The 27440-nt window shown below is 36.6% G+C and overlaps 1 protein-coding gene and 1 pseudogene across 2 annotated transcripts in view; both read right to left on the bottom strand.

Annotated features, from left to right (window-relative positions):
* Window positions 1–27440, bottom strand: part of USP32 (ubiquitin specific peptidase 32) — a 270325-nt gene that overhangs the window by 71007 nt on the left and 171878 nt on the right. For both annotated transcript variants that reach the window (XM_069077895.1, XM_069077896.1), the window contains exons 10-12: window positions 26982–27065; window positions 13433–13494; window positions 10793–10895 (exon numbers count right to left, since the gene is read on the bottom strand). In XM_069077895.1, coding sequence (XP_068933996.1) covers window positions 10793–10895; window positions 13433–13494; window positions 26982–27065 — 249 coding nt within the window. The remainder of the gene's footprint in view (window positions 1–10792; window positions 10896–13432; window positions 13495–26981; window positions 27066–27440) is intronic.
* Window positions 21747–23597, bottom strand: LOC138153689 (transcription initiation factor TFIID subunit 9-like; annotated as a pseudogene).

Below are 27440 nucleotides of genomic sequence, written 5' to 3'. Positions count from 1 at the left end.
GGAGAGAGGGAAAGAGAGAGAGAGAATTTCTTTATTTTTGTACAAGCTAGGAATTCTTTTGTTCTTTTTTGTCTTTCTACTCCTGGCATAGTAAATGTATGAATGCAAGGGAAGCTTGAGACTGGTGCTGGTTTCATTGTTTTCTTTGTATTCTCAGTGCCCAGCATAGTGCTAGCACTTAACAAGAGTATAATACATGCTTGTTAAATGAATCACCTATCAATTCTGGGTCTTTAAGGTCTTATTTACAAGAGAACCAAATTATGTAATTAAAATATAGTGACCTGAATTGTTCAGAATTGTGTCAATTTTATATTCCTCAGGCATACAAAAAACGTGGTTAGGCAACATGGGAGGCAGTGCAGTGTAGCAGAAAAAGTACTCAAATGAGACCTGGGTTCTAGACCTTAGCTTAACTTTGGTGAAATCCTTTAACTTATTCCCAGCTTCAGTTTCCTCATCAGGAAATGAAAGGGTTGGAGAAGATGTATTCAAATGTCCTTCCCAGTGGCCATGTTTTAGAATCTATTCTAGAATCCAAGAATCTTGGTAGGGTGTTGTTGGTTTTTTTTGGAAGTTCTCAAGCAGCAGGAAAAATACACAAGCATATCACAAAGGGACTGAACAAAAGAGATTTCCCCATTTATCTCCATTTACATATCTAAACAGAGAGATTTCACTAAGGGGAAGGGAAAACCTAGCTTGTTTTATAAAAAAGGAAAACATCAATTAGAGCCCAGTGAACAGAGAAACAATCAAGTATTCAAAAGCCGAAGTGGACCAGAGCAAGCGGGGATAAATCATTTTGAGCTGCAACTGCTTATTTTCCAGTGTAAACAATAATTCCCCTTGCCCTTTGTTCCTTCCATTTAGGAATTCATAAAACCCTTTTACCAATATTATGAATCTGTAAACCTTCCATCTGAGACAATTAGCATACTAGTGAATACTTAGTGAAGAACCAACACATTAATTTTAAATAACTTATCAGACAGAAAGAATATTCTTTAGAATACCACTCCAAAGTAAAGATCACATTATCCAGCACCTCAAGCATTCTAAAATGTACATTATCACACTGTTTATCAAACATAATATATATGTATTTCATCATGGAAATCATTAATTAAGATAACAGATATATGTATTTGGGTGCATTCAGAGAGAAGTCATGTTTATTTAGGAAATATCTGCTATTCAGAATTATTGATGCATACTTTGGAAACCATTATAAGCATATTTATAACTCTTCCTAATACTGTTCAACAAATTCTTCCAATCACCTTCCCCTCATATTGGTCAGTTTTAATTTTTTTTAAAGTACAAGATTTAAGAAAGCGTTAGCATTTTCTATAGCAGCTTTTTTTCAGACAGCCATTAAGGTTGCTACATTAAGGGGGAGGAAAAAAAAAGAATTATCAGGTATGTGTCTGTATATTGTTTCCTGTGTTTCTTTCTACTTATGTAGTAGGAAGAACATGCATTTTATATAGGCTGGGCTGGACCTGAGTGGGTAGGATTGGGGTGGGATTTGGCTTCCCTAAAGCCCGAGGAATAAAAGGCCCAGACCAAGGGAAAGACAGTATTAAAAATTTTATCAGAACCTCCTACTACCTTAAGTGAATGTTTTCCTGACTTGGTGTGGCTAACTGCCAGGGTGAATGTGGAGCCAGGGGGGTGTAGCATTTTATATCCTTTTTAACATTAGGAGCAGTACTCTTTTAATTTGTTATTCATAGTGTTTCATTTCATGGTCTTCAAAGACCACATTGCATTTAAATTCCCAACAATTAATCATTGGACTGGACTTAGTTAGGCTTGACCCTAGAAAGACCTAACTGTTCTCTGATGCAATGAACTAATGGAAAAATCATGTTATTGGAAGAGAAGAACATATTTGGTTTTACAATTGTATTTAGTCCAGAATATGACTTGGTAAACTGATTCTAGATATTTTATACATTTTACAGTCATTCTGAAAAGGATTTTTCTTTCTAAAATGTTATTATGATTTTATTATTATTATAAAGAAATGCTGATGATTTTAGTGGATTTCTATTACATACTACTAATAATTTACATTAGGAGCTGTTGTCTCAGTTCTTTGCTGATTCTTTGGAGTTTTCTAAGAAAGTCATCGGTTCACCTACAAATAGGGAAAATTTTGTATATTCTTTGCTGATGTTTATGCTTTTAATTTTTTACTCTGGTCTAAGTTGCTACAACTAGCATTTTTGATATCTAAGACATTTGTCAAACTGACATTGACATATGAGATAAAGAACCATTTTCTCATAAGTAACTCAAGGACATAAAAAAAGTTTACAGACTCAGTTTTAGAGCTAGATGGAATTTTAGAGACCTCTTCATGTTACAGATTTGGAAAATAAATCCCAGAAAAGTGAAGTGACTTCCCCATTTCATACAATAGAGCATAATGAAAATGAACCCAAGTCCTTCAAACTTCAAATATTGTGTCCTTTTCCACTGCAGCATACTGCTTTCCTTCTCAAAAGAATTGTAAACTCTTAACTATCATGTGAAAGGTTGTTCCAATTATCAATAAGAGAAATGCACATTAAAACAACTCTGAGGTTTTATTTCACATTCAACAAGTTGAGGGCAGGGACTGTATTTTTCTTCTTTTTGTCTTCCTCTCTCTTAGAACAGTGCATGGCACATAGAAGGTGCATAATAAATGTTAATTAACTGACAATAATAAAAAAATAGAAACAATCAATGCTAAAGGGATCAAAAGAACAGGCATACTATTGGTGAAGCTATGGATTTGTCCATTCATTCTAGAAAACAATTAAGAATTATGTGAAAAAATGATTAAACTGTTTTTACCTCTGACCCAGAATTTTATTTACCAAAGAAATCAAAGCAGCACTTTTTATGGCAGTAGAGAATTATTAGTCAAAGAAGGTGTCTACTCATCAGGGAATAGCTAAACAAATTGGAATATGAAAGTGATGGAACAAATGATAAATATGAGAAATTCAGAGAAACATGGAAAGATTTAAAGGAACTGATAGAGTGAGGTAATGAGAACCAGGAAAAAACAAAATTACAATAATGTAAATAAAAAGAAAATAGAAATGAAGCTGAATGCCATATAATTATAACTTCAGTCATGAAGAAGGGATATAGAAATGCATCTCATTGCATTGGAGAGGTGAGGAATTACTGTGTGGAATATTGCACAGTTAGAAACAGTGACTGTGTTACTTGATTATCCTTGGCTATTTTTTCCTTTGTTACAGGGGAAGACTTACTGGGGAAGGAGGTGTATCTGGAAATGATTAATGGTCTGAGTACAACAAGTTAAACAAAAAACAATAGTAAGATAAAGCCTAATGCTGTATAATTAGAGTAACCACTAGGCCCCGGAGATGTGGGGAACTCTGTGTGTGTGTGTGTGTGAGTGTGTGATAGTAATGGCAATTAAAGATTCCCCTGTATTGGCTTGGTTTTCAAATTGATTGTATTAAAACCCAGAGTTTGTTAATCCCACCTGTGGGATGGGCTTGTTGATGTGAAAAGAAAGTCCTGAAGTGGGAGGAGCTGGTGATGTAGATTTGGAGAGACAAGAGAGAGGCGGAAGTTCTTTTTTTGGTAGCTGCACCTCGTGGAGAGACTAAGAGAATTGCTGGTGGCCGCTTTGAATTGCCCTGGACTTTTGAGACCTGCCCCCTGAGCTGCCAAGGACTGAGGAGACATGGCTGTTTTGCTGGTACTTTGTCTGTCTGTTTTGATGTTATTTTGCCAGATTTGTCCACTGGTGAAAGACTGTCCTGTTGAAGAAGTCCTGGAACCTGGCATTTGGTTAAGAAGGCCTGAGACTGTCCTGCAGACAGAGAGTGAATACTGTCCACTGGTGAGGGACAGTACTGAGAGTGAATACTGTCCACTGGTGAGGGACAGTACTGTTGTTGCAGGGGTCTGGAGACTGTCCGGCAGACAGAATGAATACTGTCCACTGGTGAAGGACAGTGCTGTTGTTGCAGGGGTCTGGGAGCCTTTCTGTTGGTTCAGAAGCCCTGAAGAAGGATTTTCTTGTTGTATGTTTACAGAAATCCTGGGAGAGGGCTTTGCTAATGTGTTCAGGGGTTCTAGGACTGTTCTACAGACAGAGGATAAATTCATGAAGGGACTGGCAATGTATCTTATGGCCTTGCTAAGCCTTGTCTCTCCAGGAACTAAGATTGCTGAGAACTTGCCTCGTGTCAAGATGAAGAAAAGACCTCCATTTGGGTATTAAGTGCTGTGTTTAAACTTGATGTAACTCTGGGGTAGATTCAATTGTGATCCAGGGGTGGGGAACTTTTGACCTTTTTGTGTTCTATGGTTGAGCAAATGAATGTATTTTACTTATGTTTGGAAACTAATCTCCATTTGAGAAGAGGGGCTTTGTGGTGGACTTAATTAAGGTATAGCCTAGGGGTGGAGAAGTATTTGGAACAGAGACTTTGTAATTGATTGAATGATTGGAAAGTCCTGGGGTGGGGTAGGCCTTGGAGATTATTTAATCACACTTAGTAAATGCTGTATTTTGAATGATGTCATGTTTTGATCTTCTCTGTTCTGGGTTTGTTACTGAATAAAATAGAGAGCACCTATGCTGGTATTTTGAACCTGGGAAGTTGCCTTTGCTTGATATTATATTACAGAGTGAGAGAGAGAGAGAGAGAGAGAGAGAGAGAGAGAGAGAGAGAGATGCATACTTAGACCTGGTTTATGTGTGTCACTTGGTTTGGTCTGACTTTTTTGTTTTTGTTTTATGGCAGGCTCACTAGACAGTTTGTAGAAGAAGTGTTTCTTTTTTTGTTTGTTTGGGTTTTTTGGTTTGTTTTTTTTGGAAGGGGAAGGCAAGGCAATTGGGGTTAAGTGACTTGCCTAAGGTCACACAGCTAGTAAATGTTAAGTGTCTGAGGCCTGATTTGAACTCAGGTCCTCCTGACTCCAGGGCTGGTGCTCTATTCACTGTGCCACCTAGCCACCCCAAGAGGTGTTTCTGAAAATGGCTGTGATATAGATTCCAGTTTATGAGAACTTTATTTTTGTGTTTTAAGGGAAAAATGACATGTCAAAACAAATATCAATGAAATTTAGGGGTGGGGTTTAGATAGAGATGAAGAAATGACTAGACTCCAATTTTTAGTTGTGCCTTTATCCTTACCTGCTGAGGGGTATATTGTGAAGACAGATAGTTTCAGCATTATGTGTAATATATTCCTGTACATGAAGAAAGGGATATCATAGTCTAAATAGTAACCCAAGAATAGGGTATAAGAGTCAGTCACTTTCTTCAGTCCTGGATATGAGCAGGAAGAGGATAACCACCAATTCTTTTTTTTTTTTTAAAGCAATTGGGGTTAAGTAACTTGCTCAAGGTTACACGGCCAGTCATTGCTGGGTGTGGTGCTGAGTATCTGAGCTCAGATTCAATCTCCAGGTCATCCCGACACTGGAGCTGGTGCTCTCGCTCGCTGAGCCACCTGGCCACCCCTAAGCAATTGGAGTTAAGTAACTTGCTCAAGGTTACACGGCCAGGTGTTTCTGGGTGGGTGCTAAGTGTCTGAGTCCGGATTTGATCCCCAGGTCATCCTGACACTGGAGCCGGTGCTTCCACTCGCTGAGCCACCTGGCCGCCCTGGTAAACACCAATTCTAAGGCTTGATGAATGAATATGAATACAAAGCCTAAAGTCAAATTAATTTTCAAAACCATTTAAAAACCTGGATAACTCAAAAAGATATCTCTAGCTCTAATCTCTCTTCTGATTAACTCCCAGAGCCATCACTAGCTATCTTCAGATAACCTGTAGCTGAAATTTCACCAGCACTTCAAATCCTTCCTCCCCCTAACCTCATTCCTCCTTCTGATCTCAACATTTCTGGCCTTAGAATCATCATTCAGTGACTGTTTGTAACCTTGGTGGCATCTTTGGTCCCTCCCTCATTATCTACTCTCATATTCAATCAACTACCTACTTCCATAAAATCTCACACATTTATTCTCTACAATACAATGCTCTAAGACAATTATGAAGGACTTAAAAAGGAAAAAATGCTATCCACTTCCAGAGAAAGAACTGATGGGAGTCTGAATGAAGATCAACTTTTAAAAAACTTTTCTTATTTTTCTTTTTTAGGGGCAGGTGTGGAGGGTGGTCTATGTTTCCTCCCCACACAATTTGACTAATATGGAATTATGTTCTGTATGACTTAACATATATAACCTATATAAACTGTTTGCCTTCTCAATGAGGGGGAAAAGAAGAGGTAGAGAGAGAATTTGGAATTCAATATTTGAAAAAGTAAATGCTAAAAATTGTTTTTATATGCAACTGTAAAAATTTAAAAACATTTTTTTAATCTCACTGACCCTTCCTTTCTATTTCTACTGTCTCCAGTTAAGTATAACCTTAAATACCTATCATCTGAGGTTAACTATTGCATAGCCTACACATTTTCCTACCTTCACTTTCCCCCTTTTCATTTTTTTTTAAAGCAATTGGTGTTAAGTAACTTGCCCAAGGTTATGCAGCCAGTTTTTTTGTGTGTTAAGTATCTGAGGCCAGAACCAATCCTGGGTACTCCTGACTCCAGGGCCAGCACACTTACTGCACCACCTAGCCACCCTATCCTCCTTTTCATTTAAAAAAAATTTACTTCTGAAGTTGAAACATCTAAAAAAGTATATTCATATATATAGAATACAAGAACTTTTTATATGAAATTGATGCTCAATTTTATAATGACTGACTTTCTAAAAAAATATAAATTCTAATCATTACTCTCAAAACTATTTTGCTTATCTGTGCTTCCTTTTGAACTTCCTTCTGAGCTCTTCAATGCATGTTAAATAATGTTTCAATGACTTTTATTTTAAAAATCTCAATTGCTAATCCCTTTCCAATTAAAAGAGAGGAGGGGAAAGAGACTCATAATGAATAAGCAGAGTAAAGCAAAACAAATCTACATATTGTCCACATTCAAAAATGTTATTTCTCTTTCCACACCTTGAGTCTACAATCTAGGTTTATGTCAAGAGGTAGGTAAAATGTTTCATTATAGCTCCTCTGGCGAGATGCCTGCCGATTGCTTTGACTAGAATTGTCTTTCAAAATTGTCTGCTTTTATAATGTTATTATAAAAATTGTTCTCATGGTTGTACTCACTTCACTCTGCACCAGTTCATACTAACCAGGGTGCTCTGAAATAATTTTTCATGATTTCTTACAGCACAGTAATAATACATTCCATTCACATAACACAATTTGTTCAGCCATTCTCCAACTAATGGACATCCCCCTTAGCATCTAGTTCTTTTGTTTTGCAGTGCTTTTCCTTTTAATCCCTCCTTCAATATTTGGATATTTGTTTTGCTTGCAACTATTCCCTCCCCAGAATTTTCATTCCTTTTCACCTCAGCCCACCCCTCCAACCCCAACTGTTCCTCTGTTGAGTTTGCTGTACTTTTACATCAAATTATGTGTGTTCATTTTGTTCATTATGCAAGCCCACCCCTCCTTTGTCCATTTCAGATAAGGCTAAGGTTCATTTGGTACCAGTTCTCCACCACTTTTTCCATGTTTATATATTATTCTTTAATTATGAAAAAATTAAGTTCAACCCCTTTATTCATTTTTCTAAATTTTATTATTCTTATTCTTCTTTCTAAATTTACTGTCCATTTAATCTTCTTCTCTTTCCCTTCCTAAAACCCTCAAGGTTTTACCATCTATTGGTATGGTTTTTCTTATTTGTCAGGTTCTGAAGGGACACTTGTTTCTTCTCCTTGAATTAGGTTATCACTCATCACCATGGTCCCTTTTATTTGCTTATATAAATTTGCCTTTCTAGGTGTTTCCTGATTTTGGTGTCTGTATTTTAAGGTCCCTGTTTACCTCTGCTCTGTTCATCAGAATTACTTAGGAAAAAATTATTAGGAAAAAAAAAGAACTGCTCAGAAATTCTGTATTCTAATAAAGTTCTATTTTTTTTCCCCTGTAGGATTCCATTATGCTTTGCAGTTTAAGTTACTCTTGACTGTAAGCGAATATATATATCTTTTGAAATATGATGTTCAAGCTTTCTTCTCATTTATAACAGAAAAAGCAAGGACTCATGTGATCTTAACTGTAGTTTGTTGGTACCTGAACTTTTTTTCTGGATTCTGCTGATATTTTTTTCTTTTTTTTCCTTTTTGGAGGGGGAAGGTAGGGCAATGGGGTCAAGTGACTTGCCCAAGGTCACACGACTAGTTTTGTGTTAAGTGTCTGAGGCCAGATTTGAATTCGGGTCCTCCTGACTTCAGTGCTGGTGCTCTATTCACTGCACCACCTAGCTGCCCCTGGTATTTTTTTCTTTGAAATGAAAGTTCTAGATTTTGTCTGTGATGTTCCTGGGACTTCTTTTAAAGGAGTCTCTTTAAGAAGGTGATTAGTGGATTTACTCTATCTTTAATTTGTCTTCTAGTTCTAATATATCTGAGCAGTTTTCATTTATGATTTTTTGAAACATAGTATCCAAGCTTTAAAAAAAATCACATTTTTTTTAAGGAGTCCAATAATTTTAAAAATATCTCACAACCAATTTTTGATATAGATTATGATATTTTCTTGATATAGATTATGATATTTTCTTCAATCTTTTGATACTATTCTAATATCTCTTGATGTCTTATGAAGTCATTTATTTCTATTTGGTCCTTCCTGGTTTTCAGGGAGTCTGTTTCTTGGGTAAAGTTTACTATTTTCTTTTCTAAGCTGTTGATTCTTTTTTCAATTCTTTTAGAGTTCTTTTAAAAATTCTTATTTTTAGAAAATTTTTTGTTTGGTATTTATGCAGTCCCTGTGAAAAATTCAATTTTTTTACTTTAGAGTCTCTGCCTATAGTTTTTAGGGATTTATAATTTCATTCTAAGCTAGATTTTTAGGCACATCCAGATTTACAATGATTTTTGTATTAGTCAGTGTCTTCTTTGGTTTTATTTATCTATCTAGCGTTATATTATGGAATCTTCTTACCAGGGTCAGGCTCCACTCTCTCCTATGCTTTTGGGTGGCCTTACTTATTAGCTTTAATCTGGCTCATCTTGATTCCTGAATTGATCCCCATTTACCAGGGTTAGACCCCTCTAGATATCTTTGAAGTTCAGAGCGTTAGATCTTCAGGGCCCTTTATTTTATCTCAGAACAAAGTACTAGGAACTTTGGAGCCCTCAGGCAACTGCGCTATCCAAAATGAGTACTGCTACACCTGTACCAATTGCTATGGCTCCTATTGGTTTTCAAGGTTCTAAATGTAGTTTCTGATCAATCTTGAGCTTCCTGGTTCCTTCTGGGGACTTGCTGTGGGAGGCTTCGGTTCTTGCTGCATCTAGTCATGAAGCCTGAATGGCAGCCTATGCCTGGAGCTCACTGGGTATGCAGAGAAGCTCTCAGCTTCTTTTCCTGTGCTGGCATGAGTTTTGCTGGTAAATCCTTTTCTATTGTTCATGGGCTTTTGACTGACTTTCTATGCAGTTCTGGGTAGAGGTAGTCATTTACTGTAGCTTCCAATGCTTGATGATAATTCAGTCTGGTGTGAACTTCAGGTTTTTGCAGGAGTCAGCAATCTTCAATCAGTCATCCTAGACAGAAGTCTCCCACCTCACCACCCCATGCATTATTTACAGGACAACCAGAATAATCTATCAATTAATGTAACAACTCTGCTCCAAAGCTTCTAATGGCTCCCTACTGCCTCCAACTACCCTGTCTGTGATTCAAGGAGCTGAATAATCTGGTATCACTCTATCTCTCCAGTCTGATCTCACATTACACTCCTTCATGTACTCTTATGTTACAGGCAATCTGATGTCTTCTTGCCTCCAAAATTGTTGCCCTTGCTATTTTACAATGTCTAGGATGCCTTCCTTTCCCTATTCCTCTTGAATTCCTATCCATCCTTTAAAGTCCAATAAAGACCCCTACTAATTAACCTTCCTATGAAATCCCTAGCTCACAACTACCACCCTTCACATAACACTTCATTTTCTAACTTTCTAATGCATTTATCATACAATGAAACATATTATAGTTATATGTGTTTGTGTCTTACCCTCCAAATAGCCTGTAAGTTCCATGAAGACAGAGAACTTACTTTATCTAAACTTTATACCTACCCCACCTCACTGTTTAGTACATGGTTTTCTACTCAGGAACCAGGTCATTAAAAGCTTGCTAACTGAAATGCTGTTTCCAACTTGTTCTCTCTTCCTTAGCTAATTATTTACCTAGAAATAATGCCTTTCAAATCAATTGCCTTTTGATTTGGATAATTTTCTTGTACTTGAATGGTAATGCCAATAAATCCACTCACTATTCCTAGAACAGAAAAAGTACTTCATTCCAAGTCAGTAAAATTATATTAGAATAATTTCTTAATTCCCTTGAGTAAATTCTGCAAAAGAATTTAATATTAGATGATTTCTAAATCTCTTTTAAATTGATATGTTTTCCTTCTATGCTTAAATAGGCATACTCTAAAATGGAAAGATATCCCCCACAAAAGGTGATGTCGTCTATACCCCCCACTTTTAACTGGGATGATGACAAGAATGTCTGAAGTTTGATACTGTCCAAAATAATCTTATGGAAAGGTCTCTCTCTTACACAAGATGGAAAGAGTTATAGATATGTCATCATATAACTTAAGATTTTTATTAATGAATAGTAGCTGTGCATATTTATCTGAACATGTACTTAAAACTGTGTAGATAGAGAAGGGATTATACTTACATATTTGACATATTCTTTCCATTGCTGCCACCACTGCATGGAGATGATAAACCAGTTGTGTCCTGGCTGCAGGCCATACCTGCTCTCTCTTTCTAACCAACCCCTACACACACAAAAATAAATCAATGTACTTATGTCAAACAGAAAATTGGAATATGGGAACCACAATAAGAACAATATAGAGTTCTTAAAGTTGAAAAACTTCAAATTAATCCTTTTCTTATACCTGATTAGAAGTATCCAGAAGCAGTAAAATTAATAAGAGAAATCACTGCCTCCACTGCCAATCTGGCTGAAAGTGTTTTATAAAACTGCAAATTCATTTAAAGATAAATTTTTAACAGTCACAAACACTTAAACATTTAAATAAACATTTATAATATCAGGAATAAAGTTGACTCCATTAGATTATAAGTGAGTTGATCCACTTTTCTTGAGATAATGTTCAGCAAATTACCTCTTTAGATATAAAACAAATGGAAAAAATGGAAATCAAGGTAGAAGCTGGTAAATGATTTTTACTTGTACTTAAAGTTTTTTTTTTAATTTTAAATATAATGTAGCAAGTATGATGCTGAGTTGTCTAAAGAAAAACTGATACATATAAAACATAGTTTGAGAGGCAGCAGGGTAAAGTGGAAGGTGTACCAGATTTGGAGAGCAAGGATCTGAATTCAGTTTTCTACCAGTGGAACCTTGGGTAAGTTCCTTACCCTCTCTGGGTTTTAGTAACTCATCTATAAAATGAGGCTATTGAACTAAATGGCCTCCAAGTTCTCTTCCAGCTCCAAATCTATGATCTTACACAATGTTTCTTTTACATAATGCAAACTAAATTCCATGAAATAGTCATTTGTTGAGAGCCTCAGAGTCAGAGAAGACCTGGGGTTCAAGTCTCACCTATACTGGCTGCCTAGCCCTAGGCAATCCCTTAACTTCTTGTAGTCCCAATATGGGTGGTATACAATTTCGTAAGAAAAATTGTAATAGAATAACACATAATAAAAATCAGTGCTGCTATAAAAGCCTCTGAGCCTTATGTCTCATTGTCTGTCTTTTTTTTTTCCAATAATGGTTAAAAGAAATTAAAGAAAATGAACACAAACCTTCTAACACATCTGCCACATTTGAAAGCTATAAATAGGTACATTAAAATGATGAAAATGTGAGGTTCAAACAAGTTGAGAACAGAGGAAAAATAGAATTTTTTTTAAAAGCAAATTGTTATTTATTTATTTTTAAAGCAATTGGGGTTAAGTAACTTGCTCAAGGTTATATGGCCAGTTATTTTTGTGTGGGAGCTGAGTATCTGAGGTCGGAACCGATCCTAGGTCTCCTGATGCTGGGGCCAGTGCTCTTACTCACTATGCCACCTGGCCGCCCCTAAGCAATTGGGGTTAAGTAACTTGATCAAGGTAACATGGCCAGTTATTTTGTGTGGGTTTTAAATATCTGAGGCTGGAACCGATCCGTATTTTTATTTTTTAAGACAGCATTTTAATTAATCATATTTACTACTGAAGAATTTGATTTAAGGCAAATGGATTGCTTGGATAAAGCACAAAAGGTGATCAGCTGACTGTAGAGGCAACAATCTAGGCTTTAATTAGTACTTCTATGTTCAAATAATGAGCATGTAAGAAAAAAATAACAAACATTTACATAAGCACTTTTGGGTTTGGAAAGCACTTTAGTTTAAATTATCTCATTTGCTCTACAAAACTGTCCCTATTTTATAGATGAGGAAACTGAGACTGACAAAAGTTAAGCAACTTGCCCAGAATACACAGTGAGTTGGTTTTTGAGGCAGGATTTGAATTCAGGACTTCCTGACTCAAAGTATCCACTAGATCAACCCAGTTACCTCAAGAGATTCCAAATAACCTAAATATAATGAACTTCCTAGTTATGATACCTTGGCCAAATCACTTAATCTCATTTAAATTTAGTTTCCTAACCAAAAAAATTGGAGATAATACCAACTTCTAGCTACCTCATCAAGGGTATTGTGGGGATCAAATGAAGCAAAGGATAATTAAGTGGTTTTATAAGATATAAAGCATTACATGAATATGAGGTATTTTACTCAGAATTCCTTAGATCAAAGGCTCAAATAATTACATATTTCTCCTGTGCCCTATTATGAGAAACACAAATAACAAAGAAAAAAATATACCACTGATCCATTCAAAAAAAGCAATTTTCAGGATATGCCAGAGTCATAACAGATTTAGCCAAGCTTCCTCCAGCCTCAACTGTACTATACAATGATAAATTGGTAGTCATAAAACAACTATAAAGTACTGAAAGATCCTGAAGGGCCTTTGGAATTACTGGAGATTTAATTATATTCAGTATTAACTTTAACATAAATTTGATATTTCATATCCCAACTCTCTAAAACAGCTGATCCACATATTTGATTTGTGGTAACTCGAAGTTAGGTAGAATTGAAGAGAATACCCTCTGACCATTTGACAGTACCATCTGAGAAGAAACATTATATGTCATTAATTATAGGAGTCAACTGTGAATGGTAACTAATCCTGATTACATTTATTCCTTATTCCTTGTCCCACTCTCTCACTAGAGCTGGCCACAAATGAAATTAATACTATGGAGCAAAAATCCCACACTTACCTAATGATTTGTCCTTCTTCTTCTGGAGTAGCAGGTCTTAAACCCAGGACTATATGGCACACCTAGGAAAGGAGGAGGGGGAAGTAAAAATTTACCAAAGTATGCCAATGACTGACATACCAAAAGCATTACGAATACAAAGCAGGAGGCTGGCTACCCAGACAGGGTCCTGGACTAATAAGGCCAAAGCTTCAGTCTGATCAATTACCTGTAAAATCTGAAGAGTTAATTTAAACAAATTAAAGTTTTAGCTAGTTTTCAGAAAAACTAACACAACAGAGCCTGATTTTACAATCACAATGTGGAGAACAAAACTGACATTTTATGAGAAAGAAAAAGGTATGTTAAAATGGTAGGACTACAGAGAGAAATAGAAAAGATTTGCAAAAAACATTTCAATAAACTGTTTTCTCCACCAAGGAAAGAAGATCCTAATATTAGAACTTTAAGTGCTTATAGAGGGAACGGAAAGGGTAGTAAGGAGAAGATGGGAAAAAGTAGCTAGAGTACAATATATGAAGCTCCATGCTGGAAGTCTACAATAGCGAAGGCAATGAGAGACTGATACATGAGGTATCCAAAGAAGGGGAAGAAATCAAAGGTGTGAACAGAAGCTCAGATCTTATTCATGCCCCCCCAAAAAGGTGACCAAGAGAACAACAATAACTGCTGTCCCATCTATACAAAATCTTTATGAGTCATCTACATATGAATTAAGGGAATATGAAATGAGAGCATTAGTAAGGAACAAGCAGAGTTTCAATGGATCACATCTTTGCAATCAGAATGAACTGAAAGCTGTAAAGAGACTCTACTATGTCAATATTGCTTGTTGATTATGAAAAATCATTTGATTTGGCAGAAAAATACCACCTTACAGGTCCTATTATTACATCAAAGTGTCTCCCATCTAGACATTAAGATCATTCAGGATTCTTTGAAAAATTTAGTAAAAGAAATAGCCATACTGAATAACTTTTTTTTCTTTATCTTCCTTTTTTTTTGGAGGGGCAACTGCAGTTCAGTGACTTGCCCAAGGTCACACAGCTAGTAAGTATAAAGTGTCTGAAGCCAAATTTGAACTCAGGTCCTCCTGACTGCAGGGCTGGTGCTCTATTCACTGCACCACCTAGCCACCCTATTGAATAACTTTTTTTTTTTTTTTTTGCTTTTGGGAGGGTAATTGGGGTTAAGTGACTTGCCCAAGGTCATATGGCTAGTTTTTCTGTTCAGTGTCTGAGGCTGGATTTGAACTCAGGTCCTCCTGACTCCAGGGCCAGTGACTCTACTCACTGCGCCACCTAGCCGCCCCAATAACTTTTGATAATAAGCATCAGAAAGATATAAAGCTGGTGGTGGTAAGCTTGTGATGGAGTTTTTTCAGTGTAAGGTCCAAGTCAATCATTACAGATGATGAGGTCTTCCAGACATTGTTTGCAAGAGGCATGCTGATTGCTTAAAGTCCAAAGACATGGGCGAGATTCTTGAAGGCTCTATAATCACTCAAAAAAGTCTTTCCTATTTACAAAACAGGAAGAAACAAGTGTACTGCCCATATTTTCATATGCATTTGGATGAATACTCTATAGAACTTGTCCAATAATATGTTGGGTTTTTTTGTTTTGTTTTAAATTAATTCCTTTACATACTTTAAAAATTCCTTTGGGATAATGTTTGAGAAAGAGTAATTTATAATGGGAAACTTTTCTCTTTTTTCATTCATTTATTCATTCATTCTTTATAGCTTTCAGCATTCACTTTTACAAGATTTTCAGTTCTAAGTTTTTTCCCTCTCCATCCCCTTGCCCTTCCCCAAGATGTCATGCAATCTGATATAGGGTATACTTGTACAACCATATTAAACATATTTCTACATTGGTTACGTTGTGAAAGAAAAATCAGAACAAAAGGGAAAAACCACAAGAAAGAAAGAACAAAAACAAAAAAAGAAAATAGTATGCTTTTATCTTCATTCAGACTCCATATGCTTTCTCTGGGGATGTGGACAGCATTTTCCATGCTGAGTCTTTTGGAATTGTCTTAGACCACTGCATTGCTGAGAAGAGCTCTCAAAGTTGGTCACTGAACAATGTTGTTATTACTGTGTGCAATGGTCTCCTGGTTCTGCTCATTTCACTCAGCATCAGTTCGTATAAGTCTTCCAGGTTTTTTTCTGAAATCAGCCCATTCATCATTTCTTATAGATCAATAGTATTCCATTACATTCATATATATATATATATATATATATATATATATATACACATACATACTACAACTTGTTCAGCCATTCCCCAATTGATGGGCATCCCCTCAATTTCCAATTCTATGCAACAACAAAAAGAACCACTATAAATATTTTTGTACATGTGGGCTCTTTTCCTTTTTGATGATGTCTTTGGGACAGAGACCTAGTATTCATATTGCTGGATCAAAGGGTATGCAGTTTTATAGCCCTTTGGTCATAGTTCCAAATTGTTCTCCAGAATAGCTGAATCATGCATTAGTGTTCCAATTTTCCCACATCTCCAACAGGTATCATTTTCCTGTTTTGTAATGTTAGCCAATCTGATGAGTTAATAATATGTTTATCTAGAGTAGACAGCACAGACAAACAGATGGCTCACAGCTACTGAAAAGGAAGAAAGCAAGCTAAATTGCTTTCAGGGAATTGCAAAGCTTTCCATCAACAAAGTCCCATCTTTTAAAACTAATATTTTCCCATTGTTACTATATGGCAGTGACAAGGAACATCATTGCATACAGAGAACTAAAAATGAATATTATACAAAAAGGACAATGGGGATGTGGATGGTAAAAGGTAAGGTGCAGAAAAGGAAAAAAGGGTGTCATCAAACATTAAAATATATGAAAAGAGAAGATGGGCTGGTCAAGAATGAGGAAATGACACATAAGACAGCCAGAGTGTTGGTACCTCTTCTGAAGCCAAGAAAAAAGTAAGGAAGCCCTCTAGTACATTAGGCAGATGCTCAATGGTGAACTTTTCAGAGAACATGGACAAGAGTTAAACCAAATGAGAAATCTTCACTATGGGAGCAAAATCCTAATTCAATGAGATAATAGATCAGTCTGAGTATGTCAGATGGGAAAAACAAATCCTTTTCAGTTTTTACTAATGACTATATACGTATTATATTCTTTCCATTCTTCTCTTACATAAGACCTAAATTTTTGACAATCAGGAAGGGCTAGAGTGCTAATGGTGATAAGGGAGCCCACACTTAATGGTAGTAGTAGTAGAGAAAGTAAGAGCATTACTTGAATGTGCAGACCACTAGGAAATAATGATTAAAAGTAATGCTAAGCAGTCACATCACACATTTCCATATTAATTTATCTTCTGTAAATCTTGCTCAGGGTCATAATCAAAAGAATGTTTGGAAAGATTGTCTTCCTCTAAGAAATTTTAAAATCTCTGCCTGAGTTGGAAGTTTAATCCTTAGTATGCTGACTTTTATGTGTTTCTTCATATAATCTTTTTCTTTTTTAAGTTATATTTATTTAACATTCATTTAAAAATTTTGAGTTCCAAATTATCTCCCTCCCTCAAGCCTCTTCTCCATTCACTGAGAAGGCAAACAATATGATGCTAATTATATATGTGAAGTTATGCAAAACATATTTCCATATCAATTGTGTTGTTTAAAAAAATGAAAGAAAAATAAGGTGAAAAGAAAATATGCTTCAATATGCTTTCAGAGGTCATCAGTGCTCTCTCTGGAGGTGGATAATATTTTTCATTGTGAGTCCTTTGGATTTTATTGATCAGAGTAGCTAAGTCTTTCACAGCTTATCATGATTACATTATTGGTATTACTGTGTACAATGTTCTCTTAGTTCTGCTCACTCACTATGTTTAGCATCAGTTCATATACATCTCAGGTTTTTCTGAAACCAATCCCTTCATCATTTCTTATAAACACAATAGTATTACATCACAATCATATCCCACAACTTATTCAGTCATCTCCCCATATGATGGGCATTTCCTCAATTTCCAATACTTTGCCACCATATAAAGAGCTCCCATAAATACCTTTGTACATATCAGTCCTTTCCCTTTGATCTTTTTGTGATAGAGACTTAGTGGTGGTACTGCTAGATCAAAGGGTATGCACAGTTTTATATTTGGGTATAATTCTAAATTGCTTTCCAGAATGATTGGGCCAATTCACAAGTCCACCAACAGTGCATTGGTGTCCCTATTTTTCCAAATCCCCTTCAGCATCTGTCATTTTGCTTTTCTGTCATGTTAGCAAATCTGGTATGTGTGAGGTGGTAGCCTAGAGTCATTTTAATTTACATTTGCTAAGAAAAGCTACATGATTCACACCTGACCATCTTACGATATTGATGTTACTTTGTACTTCTCTGCATCAGCTCATGTTAAGTCTTTCCAGGTTTTTCTGAGAGCATTGTGCTCATTATTTCTTTTTTTTTTTTTTAATAAGCAATTGGGGTTAAGTAACTTGCTCAAGGTTACACGGGCCAGTTATTTTGTGTGGGTGCCAACTATCTGAGGCCAGAACCGATCCCAGGTCTCCTGACGCCGGGGACAGCACTCTTACTCACTGCGCCACCTGGCCACCCCAATGCTCATTATTTCTTACAGCACGAGAGTATGGCACTTATTATTATAATTTTTTTTTGCTTTTTCTTTTTGGAAGGGGGAGGGTAGGGCAATTGGGGTTAAGTGACTTGCTCAAGGTCACACGGCTAGTTTTTGACCACTTAATTTTTTACACGTTTCTTTCACTTCGTATTAGGGACGTTTTGTTATACAAAATTAGTTGTATTGTAATTTTGTCTGATTCTATAAAGTAATCCCTTCATAGTCTGATTAATATAGGACTAAATTTGTAAATTAATTTAGGTTATATTTAGATATACTGGTGAGATATGACTAGAAGAATCAATATCCTCCCCAATTATTTAAATCGTCGTTTGTGTGATAAATATTTTGTAACTTCATTTAGGACAAAGTATGCTTTAGAAGACTAACTCCTAGATAACCTGCACATTTTGTAGTTTATCTGAATGGAATTTTTCTTTCTGCTATTTTCCCCTGGAATTTTGCAGTAGTATATAGAAATTATGAAGACTTGGGGGCAGAGTCAAGATGGCAGAGTACAAGCAGGACCTCCGAGCGGCTCTATCTTCCATCTTCCCCAATCAATGTAAAAAGGGGACTCTGAACAAACTTTGGAGCTGCAGAACCCACAAAATGACACACAGAAGCTAACCTCCCACTGAGGACAGCCAGGCAGGCTGGCAGGGATCGGCCAGTGCAGCGCTCTGGGAACTGAGCCCAGGCCCGCATGAGCCGGAAGTGAGGGACTCCAGATCAGCAGCAGCTATGGCCGTTTCCAGATTTATCAACACATAGATGTGAAGGACAAAGTGAGAGGTCAGTGCCGTCTGGACTTTGGGACCCAGTTAAGTGGGACTGCATGGGCTTTTGCCCCCAGGGCAAAAAGCCCGCTGAGACACCGACACAGCCAGCCAGTGCCACGTGGCAGCTTCAGTTCCTGGCCTGCAGAGTGCAGAGGGACCAAACAAACAGTCTGAGGGGTAATCATTCTTGCTTTACCCTGCTTGGATCTGGATTGCAGTCTAGGGTGGAAGTCCTGGGGTGTGTGTCCAGCTTGCCAGAGCGTGTGGAGGCTTCAGAGAGGGCACCCATCTAATACCTCCAGAAGCTGAGGAAACCCCAGCATTTGGGACAAAAGCTCCCCTTTCTGGTGGCAGAGTCCTACTGTGGCAAAAAGCCCAGGGGTCAAGTGACTGAGGGGGCAACATGACCAGGCAAAGGAAACAAAGAAGACAGAAGATTCCAACATTAGACTCCTATTTTGGGGACAAAAAGGAGCAAAGCATGGAACAGGAGGAAGACAGTGAAGTTAGAACTCCTGAACCAAAAGCTTCAAAGGAAAATACGAGCTGGTTACAAGCCATAGAGGACTTTAAGAAGCAAATAAGAGAAATGGAGGGAAAATGGGGAAGAGAAATGAGAATGATGCAAGAAAATTACAAAATGAGAGTCAACAGCCTGACTGAGGAAAATCACACCTTAAAAAACAGACTAACTCAAATGGCAAAAGAGGCTCAAAAGGGCAATGAGGAGAAGAATGCCTTAAAGAGCCAAATTTGCCAGATGGAAAAAGAATCTCAAAAGCTCACTGAGGAGAATCATTGCTTCAGAATTAGACTGAAGCAAATGGAAGTTAATGACTTTATGAGGAATCAAGATGCTGTTAAACAGATCCAAACAAATGAAAGAATAGAAGGCAATATGAAATATCTCATGGGAAAAACCACTGACCTGGAAAATAGATCCAGGAGAGATAATTTAAAAATGACTGGACTACCTGAAAGCCATGATCAAAGTAAGAACCTAGCAATCATCCTCCAGGAAGTTCTCAAAGAAAACTGCCCTGATGTTTTAGAACCAGAGGGCAAAATAGAGGTTGAAAGAATCCACCGATCACCTCCTGAAAAAGATCCCAAAAAGAAAACTCTTAGGAATATTATAGCCAGGTTCTGGAATTCCCAGATTAAGGAGAGAATATTACAAGCAGTCAGGAAGAAACAATTTGAATATTGTAGAAACACAATCAGGATAATCCAGGATCTGGAAGCTTCTACACTGAGGGATCGAAGGGCTTGGAATATGATATTCCGGAGGTCAAAGGAGCTGGGATTAAAACCAAGAGTCACCTACCCAGCAAAACTGAGTATCATCTTTCAGGGGAAAATATGGTCATTCAGTGGAATAGAGAACTTTCAAGCATTCTTGCTGAAAAAGCCAGAGTTGAATAGAAAATGTGACATTCAGATACAAGATGAAGCATGCAAGAGAAGCATGAGAAGGTAAAGAGGGAAAAGAAATCATAAGGAACTTATCAAAGTTGAACTATTAACAGTCCTACATGGAGAAACAATATTTGTAACTTATGAAACTTTTCTCAGTATGAAAATAGTTGAAGGGAATAGAAATATATATATATATATATATATATATATATGTCTATATAGAAGGGTATATGAGCATATGAATACATATGTGAATGTGTGTATATATGTTTACAGGTATACATAGATAGAGGGCACAGGACCAATTTAACAGGAAGGGATGATACTTAAAAGGTGAAATTGAGAGGTGAGAGAGGAATATAATGAGAGGAGATGGGGAGAGACAGAATGGGGTAAACTATCTCATATAGAAGTGGCAAGGAAAAATGGTTACAATGGAGGGGAAGAATAGGAAGGCAAAAGGGAATGGGTCAACCTTATTCCCACTGAATTTGGCTTGGGGAGGGAATGAAATACATACTAAATAGGGTATCTCACCCTACAAGAGAGTAGGGGGGAAGGGGATGAGAGGGAAGGCAGGTTGGCATGGAGGGAAGTTGGAAGCACCCACTTTTGAAAAGGGACGGGATCAAAGTAGAGAATAGAACAAGTAGAAGGTGGGATAGGAGGGAGGGAAAAAGTCAGTCTTTTACAATATATCTACTATGTTATTGTTTTGCATTAGCTACACATGTACAACCTATACTGAACTGTTTATCTTCCCAGTAAGGGTGGGTGACAAGAGAAGAAGGGAATGATTCTGGAATTCAAAGTTTTAAAATCAAATGTATAATGCACACACACACACAAAATTATGAAGACTTTTTTGTATACTGCTATTTCACTGAAGAAACTAGTTTTTTAGATAATTCTTTGGGGTTTTCTAAATAAGACATCACAGGTAAGTATGTATCACTGTACATAGGGCATAATTTTGTCTTTTCTGTCCTGGTGTTTATATCTTCAATTTCACTCTCAGGTTTTAGTATTACAAACTTAGAATTAGAAGAGGCCTCCATTCTAATTTGATTCAATAAAACCATGGGACATGAATATAATGGAATAGCACTGTGCTTAAGAGATGAATCTGGGGGCAGCCAGGTGGCGCAGTGAGTAAGAGCGCCACCCCAGAGTCAGGAGACCTGGGATCGAATCCGGGCTCAGATACTTAGCTCCACACCCAGAAATAACTAGCCGTGTAACCTTGAGCAAGTTACTTAACCCCAACTGCTTAAAAAAAAAAAAGAGATGAATCTGAAAAATTAAAATAAGTACGGGTATATTTATGCAAATTAATGTACAGTGAAGTAAATAAACCAGAAAAATAATATATTCAATGACTATAAACATGTAAATGGAAAGAACAATAAAAAAATGAGACTGAACATAAAATAACTATAAATAACCTAACTTTTCTTGAGATGATCTGACAAAATGTACCTTTCTTCTTTTTTTTGATGAATTATAACTTTATTGATTGCATGCAACTTCTAATGAAAAACATTTATGATCTTATTAAAGTTCAACAATCTTAACAGCAGAGAAAGTTTTACAACTACATTACTTTTTACTTAAACACTTATTTGTTTGTCTTCTATGAACTGAACATGGTTATATTTACATTTCAAACTATTTATACTTTAGAAATGCATCAAGGCTGTCTGATGATGCCTGTTGATGTTTACAAATTGTCATAATCATCGTTTTTTTCATGTTTTCTTTTCAATGCATTTGGTGACTCAACAGGGATGTTCTGTGATACCACGTTAGTAGTGATGAGGCTGTTTTTTGGCCCAATCAGAGAGGGATTAATCAGAACATTCTGGACGGCAGGAGCTGCAGGAACAGCTGGTTTGGCAGCAGCAGACTGGGAAGGTGGTATATGCACAGTGAACCTTTGACCTGGCACTGACACAGAGGTCCCAACTTTAGTTGAAACGGCAACTGTCTGTGCAGATGGGGTACCCAGAGTAGTAGTGCTGGGTCTGCTGCTAACAGCACCAACACTCAGGCAGGGAACAGTTATCCTGCCAGCTTAAGCAGGACCCTTTTTTGGTAAAGGCTTAAGTCTGTAGTTTGGTGCTGTAAGTCCTGAATAAGGCTTAATCAATGGTAAAGGGGTTTGATTATTTGTCTTGCAATTATCTGATAGAAAATCTCTTGGGGGAAGGGAAGTAAAAGACTGATCAGATCGACACTGGATTGCCAATCACATATCATCTGTCTCAACAGTGGCTTTCTTAGCATGGCTTGAATAAATTTTTGCATCATCCAAAATTGTTGTTACATATCGGAAGGCAAACTCCAGCATCTGATTGATAAATTTGGCTCATAATCTTTAATTCCCATATCCTTCAGGATTTGTGCTATCACCAGAGCATCCTTTGGCCTGCTCTTGGGTGGCAGATGCCATCTTAGCTGGCTCTATGGTACTCAACAGCTAGACTTCCCCCTTCTTTCTTTGAAGAGGTATGTAAACAGGAGTGGGAAATAATGAATATACTGTCAGAAACTTAGCTGATGTGTTGGTTGATTTTGATGAACTATTTTTTTTCCTCTTCCTCTCTTTCTTTAAAAAAAAAAAAAGCTGTCTAGGACAGAGCCAAGATGACAGAGAAAAGGCAAGGACTCACCTTTGTGCTCCCAAATTCACCTCTAAACAACTTTAAAGAAGGCCTAAAAACAAATTCTGGAGAAGCATAACGCAAAAAAGGAGAGAGTGAAACAATCCTCCAGTCTAAGACAACTTAGGTTGGTAAGAAAGGTCTATTGCATCAGGGTGAGAGTACAGTCCTGTGCAGGCTGTGCCAGCACAAGCTAGGATCCAGCAAATAAGCAGCAAGTCTTGGAGGTGACTGAATCAGCAGTGGCAATGAGCTATAATTTCTAGACCTCTCAACCCACAGATAATAAGGGGGTGAGACAACTGGTCAGAAGGAAATTATGTGGGTCCCTCTGCTGGCATCAGATACCAGGATGCTTTGCCCATATATGAATCAAGGTCTTAGTTATGAGTGGCAGCCTCAGGACTAGCAGGAGTACTAGCAAACCAGATCTTGTGGACAGAGGGAAACAGGGACCCTGGAAACAGTTCCAGGGTGGAAAAGAGTACTTGCAGTCACTCACAGACCAGAGTACAGGCCAGGAGAGCAGTGACCACATTTCTCTCTTAGATCATACCACCTTGGAAGAACGGAAAACATACTGACCCCCAAGAACTATCTAAGAGCAACAGGAAGAAAAGCTTGAAGCTTACAACAATGCCCCCTCCACCCTGGGAGCAGAGCCCCATTTTAACACAATTAAATGTCAAGAAATAGTCTGGAAAAATGTCCAAACAACAAAAAAAAAGAACCTCACCAGAGAGTTACTATGACAATAGAGAAGCACAAAATACAAACTTGGAAAATGACAACAAAATAAAAACTACTACATCCAAAGCCTTGAAGAAAAATGTGAATTGGTCTCAGAGCCCAAAAAGCTCAAAAATCAAATAAGACAAGTAGAGGAAAAATTGGGATAAAAAACAAGAGTGATACAAAAAAATCATGAAAAAAAAAAAGAATCAACAGCTTGGTAAATGAGATACAAAAAAATACTGAAGAAAATACCTTAAAAAAAAAGGAATAGGTTAAATGTTAAAAGAGGCACAAAAATTCACTGAAGAGAAGAACTCCTTAAAAAAGCAAACTTGGCCAAATAAAAAAGATGCATAAAACCTCACTGAAGAAAATAATTCCTTAAAAATTAGAATTGGGAGAGTAAAAGCTAATGACTCCACAAGACATTAAAAAAATGAAAAAAAAAATAGAAGAAAACATGAAATATCTCACTGAAAACACCAATGGACCTGGAAAATTGACTGAGAAAATTCAAGAATTATTGCTTCAAGAAAGCCATGTCCAAAAAGAGAGCCAAGATATCATCTTTCAAGAAATTATCGAGGAAAACTGTTTTGATATTCCAGAACCAAAGCATAAAATAGAAATTGAAAGAATCCACTGATCACCTCCTGAAAGAGATCTTAAAATGAAAACTCTCAGAAATATTACAAACAAATTCCAGAGTTCCCAAATGAAGGAGAAAACACTGCAAGCAGCCAGAAGAAACAATTCAAATACCGTGGAGTCAGTCAGGATAACACAAAATTTGTCAGCTTCTAACATTAAAGGACTAGAGGGCTTGGAATATGACATTCCAGAAGGCAAAAGAGCCAGAATTACAACTAAGAATCATCTATCCAGGGAAGAGCATAATCCTACAAAAGGAAAATGGATATTCAATGAAATAGAGGACTTTCAAGCACTGCTGATAAAAAGAGCAGAGCTGAATAGAAAATTCAACCTTCAAATACACAACTCAAGAGAAGCATAAAAAGGTAAAAAAGGAAAGAGAAATCATGAGGGATTCAATAAGGTTAAGTTGTTTACATTTCTATATGGAAAGATGACACCTGTAACTCCTAAGAACTTTCTCATTATTAGGGCAGTTAGAAGGAGTATACATAGATAGATGACATGATTGTGAGTTGAATATGATGTGATGATATATGAAAAAAATAAAATTAGTAGGTGAAAAAGAGGAATATATTGGGAAAAAAGGAAAGGGAAAAGTAGAATGGGCTTACTAATGTTAGTTCTTGGATTTAGATGCATTGTTTTTCTAATGTTAAACCATTTTGTGTTTATGAAATAAAAACAGCTAGGTCATAGTGAAAAATTTCTTGCCAATCATCAGTTTGCTAATCTTGGTTTTGTTTTGTTTTTTTGCTTTTTGGAGGGCAATTGGGGTTAAGTAACTTGCCCAAGGTTACATGGCTAGTTTGTGTGTGTGTATGTGTGTGTGTGTGTGTGTGTCTTAAGTGTCTGAGGCCAGAACCGAACTCGGGTCCTCCTGACTCCGGGGCTGGCGCTTTACTCACTGCACCACCTAGCCGCCCCAGTTTGCTAATCTTTTATTAAAATTTTTACATTGTTTCATTAGTGCAATTGGTCTATAATTATCTTTTTGTTTTATGCACCCTTGGTTTGAATATCAAGATCTGAGTGATCTCCTCAAATGAAAATCTATCACAGTAGACTTTTTGTCAGAAACTAAGTTGCTCTGCTCATTCTGGCACAAAAACTGCCACTTAAATACATAAACATGAGTGTGAGGGTTTAAATTTAGCTTAAATGCGTGCTTACCCAGGAAAAGATTAACACAGTGCAAAATATTTCCACATAAAAGTCACCTTATATAGCTTAAATAAAGGAAATAAACAAAATACAAGAAAGAAAACTTTTTGAATTAAAAGCAGAAAAATACTTCAAGTCTCCTTATTTTTGGGGGCGAGGGGATTCCACCCTTCATTAACACAGACTGCAACCTCTCTATGACTTCGCTTATGTTCTTCTAGAATTATTATGGCTTTAAAAATTACTTCCCTAAGCCAACCAGGTGAAGAGAGGGAGGTTAATCAATACACTATGAGGGAACAACAAGACAGACAAGAAAACAAGGGCAAGGTAGCAGAATGAAAATATGAAAACACTAATAAACAATATACACCACTAAGGAAAAATTTATATGAGATTTAAATTCCTGATCAATGTTCAATTCCATTACTGGTAGTGACTTGTATAGCATTTGTGAAGATGCTTTATGAAGCCATCAATTTTAATCTCAGTAGGAGATGTTAATCAACTGTGGAACAACTGACAGATTTAAATTAATATAACAGACTTATGAGACTAGGTTCTACTTTCTAAATAAAAGATAATGTCATTAACACTCAGGAAAGACTGATTTTCTATTTGCACAATACTACTGTTATGAGTATATGTTCTGCAAAATGTCACACCCTGGATTTAGAGAGCTTCTTGGAAAAGTCTTAAAATATGCTGAATTATGAATTGAATCTTTAATAAGCACACCATAATGGTATGAACTAGGGGAAAAGGAAGGGGAAACATTCAGCAAAATATAAACTGTACCTTTTCTTTCACTGGAAAATAAAACATGAAATTTCTAGCATGTGTTAGACATACATATGGTAGAACCAGTCATTTTAGTGCAACCAATAATGAGTCAATCTTATTCATCTGTGTGTGTGCATGCATGCGCCATCTCTGATTCATCATATTTAACAGAGAAGGGGTTAAGTATAGACCATAAACACTCAAAAGTCTCACTTGCCTGGATATTTGTTTCTGCATTTTCCCCAACCAATCTTTCCTGGAACTGTTAATGAGCAGCCAAACTGAAAGAGCTTTCAAGTTGGGATAACTCACTAATGGACAATACACCCCTGGCAAAATTAAGAGTTAACTCTATTTATGATCTAGTTTTAAACTAAGAGCACTGGGAAAAGAGGTAATTAGCACAATAAAGTATAGGAACATATGAATTTTAAGTTAGTTAATAGAGAGAGGCTTCATAATGGATAAGAAAGAAAATTGATTTAAATGGCTGCACTTCAGTTTTCTATTTTCTAGATCATGGTTTCGTGGCACTTTAAAGAAAAGTCATCATAATGAGACTCAATTCCTCTCACTTAGTAAAAATCTATACTCTTGTACCTAAACTGAAAAGAAGTTGAGTATGAATTCTGTAACAACAGAAAAGACTCAAGACTACTAGAAGTCTACATTATACTACTCCCCTATGAAAGGTTATTTATAATAAGCATACATACCTGAAAAAGGAGATTTAAAAATTCATTGGCAAGAACATTCTTCACACTCCAGATCTGATAGTCCTCTAGAGTAAGATGCCCCTTCTGGAAGAGGGACAACACTTAAAATAAGTTGGTTTAGAGTACTTAGCTTAAGAGAAATGAAAATCAAAGCTAACTTATAAAACTTTTATTACTCATGTTCTAGTCTGAATAGTAAGTGTTACCTGAAAACTAGGTAAAGTAGGTTCAGATTAACAAAGCAATGAGTAGACATGATGGCAATTTAACACAGGAAATTTTATTAAAAAAAAAAAAGACACTTGAGAACAGTGTTTCACCTAAGCAATCTGAATGTATGCTCTTGTAAAAAAAAAAGATATTTTTGAGGAAGAACATAATGGACAAAAATGTCTGCCTTTGGGACAACAATTATCTTAAAGTTCTACATAACACAATCCAACATTTCCTTTTCTGATA

The sequence above is a fragment of the Petaurus breviceps genome, unplaced genomic scaffold (genome assembly GCF_028583685.1).
Source record: "Petaurus breviceps papuanus isolate PSGF00001 unplaced genomic scaffold, PetGlider_PUasm1.0 91023, whole genome shotgun sequence".
Classification (NCBI taxonomy): Eukaryota; Metazoa; Chordata; class Mammalia; order Diprotodontia; family Petauridae; genus Petaurus; species Petaurus breviceps.
This window is presented reverse-complemented; position numbering and strand designations above follow the sequence as displayed.